General features: G+C 47.9%; 1 protein-coding gene across 2 annotated transcripts; it reads left to right on the top strand.

Annotated features, from left to right (window-relative positions):
- Positions 1–374: 374 nt before the first annotated feature.
- CSTF1 (cleavage stimulation factor subunit 1) lies at positions 375–8,798 on the top strand. Of its 2 annotated transcripts, none has more exons than XM_061549207.1 (6): positions 375–406; positions 2,543–2,724; positions 3,976–4,253; positions 4,572–4,769; positions 5,476–5,866; positions 6,361–8,798. In XM_061549207.1, the coding sequence occupies exons 2-6, from the start codon at positions 2,550–2,552 to the stop codon at positions 6,618–6,620; spliced, it is 1,302 nt and encodes a 433-aa protein (XP_061405191.1). In that variant the 5' UTR covers positions 375–406; positions 2,543–2,549; the 3' UTR covers positions 6,621–8,798. The 2 variants fall into 2 exon arrangements, with proteins under 2 accessions (XP_061405191.1, XP_061405192.1); XM_061549208.1 differs by lacking the exon at positions 375–406 and adding an exon at positions 413–452.
- Positions 8,799–9,707: the final 909 nt, after the last annotated feature.

The raw sequence follows: 9,707 nt of genomic DNA on the forward strand, positions 1-9,707 counted from the left end.
ATACCTCCTATTAGCACGGATAAACTTGGTGAAAGATACCGATCTCCTAACCACTGCGCCACCGCTCCCCGCGCGAGCCGTTAAATATTAATGTGAAAATTCACGGGTGTGTGAATATTAAATTCTTAGTTCTTTCGGTAAAGTCACGTAGATAGAAAAGAAAAATAACGAAATAAATAAATAATAAAAGCAAAAAACCCACGACGTTTCGACCGCAACACAAGCGGAGAATGTGAACATATGAATATTCATGAGTCTTAAATATTAACGAGTCATAACTGTTAATGAGCCAGTGAATATTCATGAGTCTTAAATATTAATGAGCGTGTGAATATTCATGAGGGTGACGTCACGCGCGCACCCCGCCCCCCACCCCCACCCGGCGGCCTTCCCCTCCTGCAGCATTGTGAGTTGAGCCGCGGTCCCGCGAAAGTGTCCCAGGCGTGTGCGCGGTGTGTTGCTTGTTGTTGTTGTTGTTTGTTGTTGTTGTCTTGCTGTTGTTGTTGTTGTTCCTTCTCCTCTGCGGGTGTCGTGCGGTGCGGCGCCTGACGACTTTCATTGAGCGGCGGCGGCGCTGTGCAGCCTGAGCTAGGCCACGTGTTTCCTAGAAGGCCTCGCGCCGTCTGTGCGGCCTCTACCCCCCTCCCCTCCCCCCCTCAGCTCCCGGGGCTACGAAGTCATCGAACTTGGGATTGTATTTTAGGATTTATTTAGGGTTTCTATGGGATAAGCCGCGTGGGTGTTGTAGGTCGCTGTGGGTTACCCGATCAGCAGAGGGCACGGACCCAGCGTGGTTACATCTTGAAGAAAATCTACGTTAGTTTTTCTTTTGTAAAGCTGCAGTTTATTTGTTTTACTCATACACGTGTCGTGTTTTTCACACGTGTATTCAATGCAGATGAGCCCCTGCCCGTATTAAAGTGAAACATTACAGATAAGTGTGTGCTTGCAATCACACCAAGCAGGGCCGGATTAAGGTTTCTTGTAAGCCCCAGGCATTTGTTTTGTAGGCTTCATACTATTTGGTTTTTTCGGTTAAAAACCCCAAAGAGTATGAATCCTTGCAGTCACGAAAACTTCACATCTAGAAGTTTCGTCGGCTTTCAGTGATTACTCGCTTCAGTTGGTACTGCCCAGCTGAAGATGATTAAAACAAAAACTTGTCTCCTATCAACCATAGGACAACACCGCTGCCTGGTCTTCCCTTGCATTGCACTGCTACTCTCTGTTGAGAATGAGATTGTGCGAAAAACACAATTTGAATTTTGCAATGAAAATATCTAGAAAGTTCATCTCCAGTGATAATTTCTTGCCTTTTGAAATTAATCCGTTTGACATGAATGTCTCTTTGTACAGACACTGTGCCTATCCTTGCTGCATAAATATTTATTCAAGAAGATATCTAGATTGCATTTTTGTAATCGTACAAAACAACAAAAAACATCCGTAATAGAGGTTTTTGGGTTCGAACGAGTAAATACAGGTGGTCCTCTACTTACGATGGAGATGCGTTACGACGACCCCATCGTAAGTCGAAGATGGCCTAGCCTACCCAGGAGTCATAAAGAATGGTGATAATTTAGCAAAACAGAGCAATTTACAGTACCGTACTGTATAAACTATATATTGTATGTATGTATGAATTACAATACTGTATTGCACAGTAAAATGTAAGGTAAAAACAATCCTATCTGCTATAAAAAACTTTTAACATGCATTGAACGTATCGTAACGTATCATATTGGACTGTACTCACCAAGATTCTGTTCGTCGTCTGCATACTTGAACGATGTTAGGTTCGAAATATCGCTAGTCGGACCATCGTAACTCGGGGACTACATGTATAAATGTGTCGGTAAAAGCCTACGTGTTAAACCAAAAAAGAACATGGTCAAAATGTGTTTTCGGAGGCCCTTGGCACAGTGCTTACCCTGGCCTATTGGATAATACGGCGCTGACACCAAGAGACAGACAAGACAGAGAGACGGAGAGAGTGAGCGCGCCCAAGTGTGCGATGAGATCGAACTCGCGTTTGCAGATGTGAAGTGTGTCGGCGGAAGTCCGTGAAGGATGGCAGGTCGGTCGGTGGGTTCTATGTATGTACTGTCGGCAAGGATAGGCACAGCGCACTGGAAGGACAAACTAAACAAAAATCAGGTCTAAAGAAATTAGTTTTCAATCTAGATTTAAAAACTCCAGTGGCTTCCTAATATCGGAAGGAAGAGCATTCCAGACGGCCGCAGAAACACATCTGAAAGCGCCTGATGCGTCTTTGTTCGATGGCCATCCAAAGGCTGCTGTGAGGATGGCCTGAATTTGCGTGATGGTTTATGCTCCTTGACGAGATGAGCGACGTATTGTGCTTCATTTGTGCAACCACTTTGCGTGTAATGAGCGCGACCCCTTATAATAATGTATTCGTTCGACAAACCAGAAGCCAATGCAACTCGGCGAGCATCGGACGGACCTTGCGGTCCCCGTCACAACTCCACGTGGCCGTGGTCTCACGGCGTTTGCGGTCTTGACTGCGTGTGCGTGCCAGAGGCACGATGTCGACGCGAGGCTACAAGGCGACGGTGCGGGACCGCGAGGAGCTCTACCGCCTCATCATCAGCCAGCTGCTGTACGACGGCCACGCCGCCATCGCCGCCACCCTCATCGGCGCCGTGAACCTGGGCCCCGCCGTGCCGCCCTCCGAGAGGCTGCTCCACCTCGCCCGGATCGGTAGGCTCAGCGCTGGGAGGCTCGCACGGCCCTGCTGTACTCCTCTTGCAGAGATGCCTGCAGATGTGTGCGTGGGGAGCGGCGGTGTAGCGGGTCGCGTGCTGCGCTACAAACCCGGCGACCCGAGTTCGATTCCCGCTCACGTCCAATACCAGTGACGATTATCTGAACCCGTCCTGGGCCACCCCTAGGTCCACTCGGCCTCATATGAGTACCTGGTACAGTGTGTAAACATCGCCACTGGGGAGACAAAGGCAGTCCAGCCTGGTGCTGGCCGCCCACCCTCGTGTGCTGTGCCGGCCTTAATAGGTACTCGCTAACAGCTCTTGTCCCAACAGTGTTAAGGCTATATGAGGGATCTTTGTTTTTTGTAGCCTGGGAGGAGTAGATTCCGGCTTGTCACGAGGTAGAGAAGACACACGTACAAGTATTATGTTCATTGCAACGTTAGTACATTCACAAGGATGCTTACTAATGGTGTAACGATGCGTCAGTTCATGGATGAATATCGCTCGTGTATTAAATTGCGTAATTGTGATTTGTTGATATTTATGTATATGATATGAAAATTATTACATACCGTTTTACTGAAAGATAATTGAGCCAAACTGCACAAATGAGACATTAGAATCGATTCATGAATAGAATCACGGTTGTGAAATGGCAACATTTAATCGAATTTGTGCATCTAGTCGTTCAAAATAAGCTCGGTCGGTTATGTAGAAAAATAATTAGACCGAAGATAAATATCAAATTTGGACAGCTTGAGGATAATTTTTTAAAGATGTAAATTATGTAATGATATGCAACAACTAAAATTGAGATTAAAAGGGAACAATTTAAAAATATTCGTTGGGTCTTTCGGTAAAGTCACGTAGATAGGTTAAAAGAAAATTACAAAAAACTACGACGTTTTGATCGCAACACAAGCGGTCGTTTCCTGATGACGACCGCTTGTGTTGCGATCGAAACGTCATAGTTTTTTGTTATTTTCTTTGAACCTATCTACGTGACTTTACCGAAAGACCCAAAGAATATGAATTCCTGCAGTCACGAAAGCTTTAAGTAAAAAAATTAAAAATAAATTTCTATCTCAAATAAAGGACGCAGATCCACTCGTGGTATTTCTTCTGCACTGGGTGTAGAACAACTGTTCATCCTTGCAGGCCCTCAAGGGACCTGTCCTGGTGAATGTCTCTCCCAAGTTGACCTCAGGCACCTGTGCTCATTTATTATAATTGACTGGTGCAGGGAAGGAGCAAGAGGACACCAACCCGAGCCGGCCGGTGGGGCGTTCGGACATGGTGGCGCCGGGGACGGGGGTGGACCTGGAGTTCGACGCGGATGTGCAGACGTGCTCGCCGGAGGCGTGCGAGTACGAGACGTGCTACGTGACGTCGCACAAGGGGCCCTGCCGCTCCGCCACCTACAGCCGCGATGGGCAGCTCATCGCCACGGGCTCGGCCGACGCCTCCATCAAGATCCTCGACACCGAGCGAATGCTGGCCAAGAGTGCGACGCCCATCGAGGTCGGGATTGCGGTTGTGTGTGTTAAACACAAGCGTAGCTTCAGACACGGTGCAGTCTTTATTATTTGGCCATAGGGTTATTAATGTTGATGTTTGGTCAACGAGTGGTGCGGTTGATATGAATGGTGGTACCGATAATGGCGATAGCTGTGCCTGTGTTTGTAATTTGTTGACCCGCCCATGCGCCCATGCTCTTGCTAAACCACCCATCCTGGACATATGTGAACAAAGAGCTTCATAGTTCATAAGATTTCTCCAGTCTGAATAAACATTCTCAATGTGAACGGCGTTGACGGTGTTGGTGTGGTGCGGACGTAGGTGATGATGAACGAGACAGCCCAGCAGAACATGGAGAACCACCCGGTGATCCGCACGCTTTACGACCACACGGATGAGGTGACCTGCCTCGCCTTCCACCCCACCGAGCAGATCCTGGCCTCTGGCTCACGCGATTACTCGCTCAAGCTCTTCGACTTCTCCAAGCCGTCCGTCAAACGGGCGTACAAGTCGCTGCAGGCAAGCGGCACTGCACCCCACTGCATCTCTGTACAACGCCCAACCGGGTGGGGTCATCGGCACATGGGACAATGCTGACCGACACAACAGATGGAAATGCGCTATACATCGTAGCACACGGTCTCACGTTGTGTAGCACCCCGCTTGCCGTTACTTCCCATGAGTGGTGACTTCACAAGCAGCCGTTGAACTTTGCCTCTGTATCTCGGTGTGTCTCTGTGTAAGTCTATGGGTCTCTGTGAGAGTCTATGGGTCTCTGTATAAGTATATGGGTCTCTGTATAAGTATATGGGTCTCTGTATAAGTATATGGGTCTCTGTATAAGTCTATGGGTCTCTGTGTAAGTCTATGGGTCTCTGTGCGAGTCTGTGGGTCTCTGTGAGTCCGTGTATGTATGTTTAACTTCTTTCGCACCGTACGTAGCCAGCCGTGCGAATTGGAGGTGCGGGGGAAGGACAACAAACTTGACACAAAAAGCAGTTCTAAAGAAATTAGTTTATCAATCTAGACGATTTAAAAGTGCATAGCTCCAGTGGCTTCCTATTACCGGAAGGAAGAGCATTCCAGACGGCCGCAGAAGCGCATCTGAAAGCGTCCGATGCGGTGACCGTCTTTGGTCGATGACCAGCCAAAAGCTGCCGCTGCTGCTCGGATGACCGAAGGTCACGTGATGGCCTCCTCCTTGCTGATGTTTGCTGCCCCCCAGGAGGCGGAGGTGCTTCGTTGCCTGGCCTTCCACCCAGCGGGCGACTTCCTCCTGGTGGGCACACGGCACCCGACGCTGCGGATGTACGACGTGACGACGTGCGAGTGCTACGTGTCGCCCAACCCCGCGGACCAGCACACGGACGCCGTCACGGGCGTCGCCTACAACCCGACGGCCAACTCCTACGTGTCCTGCAGCCGCGACGGCACCATCAAGCTGTGGGACGGCGTGTCAAGCCGCTGCGTGGCCACGTACGACCGCGCGCACGGCGGGGCGCCCGTCTGCTCCGTGGTCTTCTCGCGCAATGCCAAGTACGTGCTCTCAAGTGGCAAGGACTCGATGGTGCGCCTCTGGGAGCTGTCGGCAGGGCGCGCACTGCTCACCTACACTGGTACGTGTGTCGGTGCGCACACGTGGACATGATGCTTTTGATGCTCGATTGCTCATTCTGTCATTTTATTTGTTAAAGCATTTTTTTGCACTTGCACAAGCCACGAAACAATGTAGCTTATTTGTCATACTTGTTCGACATGAAATGCAAGACAAAAATAATCTGTTTTTATACTCTTTGGTTTTTTCGGTAAAGTTACGTAGGTAAAAAATAAAATCAATGAAAATAACTAAATTAAATTTATTTTATTAGATTTTTTACCTACGTGACTTTACCGAAAAAACCAAAGAGTATGAATCCTTGCAGTCACGAAAGCTTCAAATCTAGAATCTGTTTTTAACTTGAAAAAAATGTATGCCGTAGCCTCGCATCACCCGCTTACATGTTGGCACGGGAATGTGTATGTAAAGTTGTATTGGCTTTATACAATAATTTTGAATATATAAATACCTTTCTCCTGACAACCCCGACCCCCGACGCACCTCATCCGCAAGGCGCTGGCCTCAGCGGGAAGCAGACTCACCGCACACAGGCCGTGTTCAACCACACGGAGGATTACGTGCTCTTCCCCGACGAGTGGACAGTCAGCCTCTGCTGCTGGGATTCCCGCACCACGGAGCGCAAGAACCTCCTCTCGCTGGGCCACAACAATGCCGTCCGCTGCCTCGTCCACTCGCCCACCAGCGCTGGCTTCATGACCTGCAGCGACGATTACCGCGCTCGCTTCTGGTACCGCCGCGCTGCTACCGAGTGAGTGAGCGAGTGAACGAGCGGATGGCGCATGCCGCTTGCCTTACGCGTTAACAAGCAGACATTGACCGCCATTGGCCCGGCATCGCTTTAATAGCGTTGTTCTTTTTTAAAGATGTTATTTCGATTTTATTATTATTATCTTCCACTGACCTGGCCAGGTGGATCAGCAGCAGAGTGAGCAGATTTCAATGTGAAGGTTTTCATTTCAAACCCTGGTTGGGGGGTTGACTCAGCCCATCATGCCTCTTAGGTCAATCAAAATAGTGTGGATATGTTCACTCCCTCCTACCATGGGAATGTGGCATTTCTATCACCGGCTCATGGCTGTAAACATGATATGATGACCAACTTAATGCTCTTGAGAAAAGCACCATTTGAACTTTTTTTTCTTCCACTCTTATAGTCAAGCAAGAAACCTTTGAAGCTGCCTGTGTAAGATGAAAGCTGTTGCACAGAACTTTCATGTATGTTGAACTTCTTTTGTATCGTACGTAGCCAACCGTGTGAGGTGCAGGGAAGGACAATCTAAACACAAAAAAGCAGTTCTAAAAAAAAGAGTTTTCAATCGAGATGATTTAAACGTGCATAGCTCCAGTGGCTTCCTAATATCGGAAGGAAGAGCGTTCCAGACGGCCACAGAAGCGCATCTGAAAGCACGCGATACAGGGACCGTGTTCGATGGCTGGCCAAAAGCCGCTGCGAGGATGACCGGAGTTCGCGTGATGATGGTTTATGTTCCTTGATTAGAACGGCAAGGTGTTATGCTGTATACAGAGTGGTTGTATGTCATGTGTTGGATATCATTACACATTTTAGCTCTTGTGTCTGAGCCAGCAAAATTAAATGCAGATTGGTTTTGTTCAGTTATTGCCGACCATTTCATGAAATTCTCAGTGGTCTCAGCTGCATCCTCTTATAATTCTATCGGCTGATTTTCCAATAATACTCAAGTCTAACATGCGGTGATTTCAGATGCAAGTTCTGTGCTCATCTACTCAGAATCATCTGTATTGATTGAGATGAATGAGGCTTCCTACCATTAGGACATTTGTAATCTGGGCTCAGCATAATGGTGCAACCACATTTGTTGAGCCAACTTGAGAAGTGTTTGGTGTAAAAGCACACTCCTCGCTGATGACGTTGGTAACATTGTTGCTTGTGTTGATTTGTGGCTTATAAATAATTAAATCACGTTACCGGAACATTTCAGGTGGCTTGCTTAACAAGTGATTTTTACAAGACTCGGCAGGAAACGAATTGTCACAGAAATCTGAGGCTTAACGCTTACAAACACAGCATTGCTAACTCCACAACTAATTTTATACAAAAGAACAATTACTGTGATGCCTGGGATGAATTAGAAATGACACTTGACCCAAGACTTCCCCAATGCATATTTTATGTGCACTGGGCTTTAGAGCAAGGAACGGGTAATATTGGCCTCATCAAAACATAGCCTTGGGTTCAGCACAAACTTGCAGTGGGGCCAAGGGTGCCGGGTTTCTTAGCGCCCACACACGGATGTCTAAACAGTGAGCAGCAGTGTGTTGGTAGCCTGGAAATACCAGGCCGTCACGTGGAGTTTAACACATTCCTGCGGAGGGAGCTGGTAGGAACGTTGGGTTGCTCGGTCAATGGCCAGGGTCAACGGCGGCGTGGTGTATTCCGCAAATATGGCCGACTGTGAGGGCGGGCACAAGCCGGCATGAGTAGGTTAAACGTTGAGTTTTATAAGGGCACCACGGGGTGACCAGCCCCACCCCACCCAGCCCCACCCCTCCCACCCCTCTCCACCCAGCCCCACCCTCCCCTCCCCACCCAGCCCCTCCCCACCCTCCCCTCTCCACCCAGCCCCACCCCTCCCATTTTTGGATGCACGACGGACGGACAGAATAATCCCGTGTGGGCTGGTGTAACCAGGAGGTGATTCCTACCAGTAACAGATGTCCTGTGGCAGGTTACTACTTGAACATGTTCTGAAGCTCGTGCTAATGCGGTATATTTGTCCCTATTCCTTGGGCAAGAACAATTGATTTTTTTTTGTTCCAAGAAAGTATCGCATTCAGCACAATTCATCGATGGGTATTGTATATTTTTTTACATTCACATATTGTATGTATTGACCAAACTCAAAGAACTGTCGTGTAAAAATAAAAGAATGAGTTTTACTGTCTGTGCATCTGACCAACAGTCCATGCTCATTTGTGTAAAAGTTTGTCGGCACGAGTGTCCGTTTGGATGTGCACGTCTCTCCAGCGCGAGTGATTGTGCGCACAACCTGTTGTTTCGTGTCTGCGTCATTCACATCTCTCTCCATTTCTACAAATGGCAGCATCTAACGAGTCTGCATTAGACAAGCAACCTACCCACGATTCTTTAACGTGTGTACAAAATTGTTCACCAGTAAGTACGGCTTAATGTCAGCCAGTCTGGGTTGGTGACCCAGAAGAGATTCCATAACCAGCACACCAAATACAGGACACTACTTGGCCACTTGTTATTCACGTGTCTACTCCAGTCCACCGGCAAACAGGAAAATATTTGGTGAGAAATTCAGCCCTGCCTTCAACCGTTCATGAAAGGTAATTGTACCTGTGCACGAGCAATCGTTTGCACGTGAAAATGTCCATAGAAGAGAGAGTGCGTGAACCTGCCACAGAAACAGTTTTGTTTTCACGTGTGCACGAGGTGGTCTTTGTCGGCTAGTGCTGTGGAGGTACAATATCCCCTCGTGATTCGCAAGGGATACGTTTCAGAGATGCTCATGAATAGCACATTTGGTGATGATTTGCCTACAGTAATGATCTTAAACACATAAGCTATTAAATACGTAAGAATTATAACAAAAAATATTACATTTGTTACAATAAATGAGCATGGAGGCAACGTCTACACAGATGCTTCTAGTTCGATCTCGTATGTGCAACAACTACAAATGCTTCGAGAGGTTCTTCATCATAACATTTTCTTTCATCCCTTTCGTCACTTTCTCTCTCGTCACTTTCTCTCTCATTACGAAGAGTTCCAGACACGATTCACGGACAGCAAGCTTGTGAAACACATTCCTGCGGAGGGAGCTGGTAGGAAC

The sequence above is a fragment of the Lethenteron reissneri genome, chromosome 10, assembly GCF_015708825.2.
Source record: "Lethenteron reissneri isolate LAM-NWPU_2019-01 chromosome 10, ASM1570882v1, whole genome shotgun sequence".
In the NCBI taxonomy this organism is placed as follows: Eukaryota; Metazoa; Chordata; class Hyperoartia; order Petromyzontiformes; family Petromyzontidae; genus Lethenteron; species Lethenteron reissneri.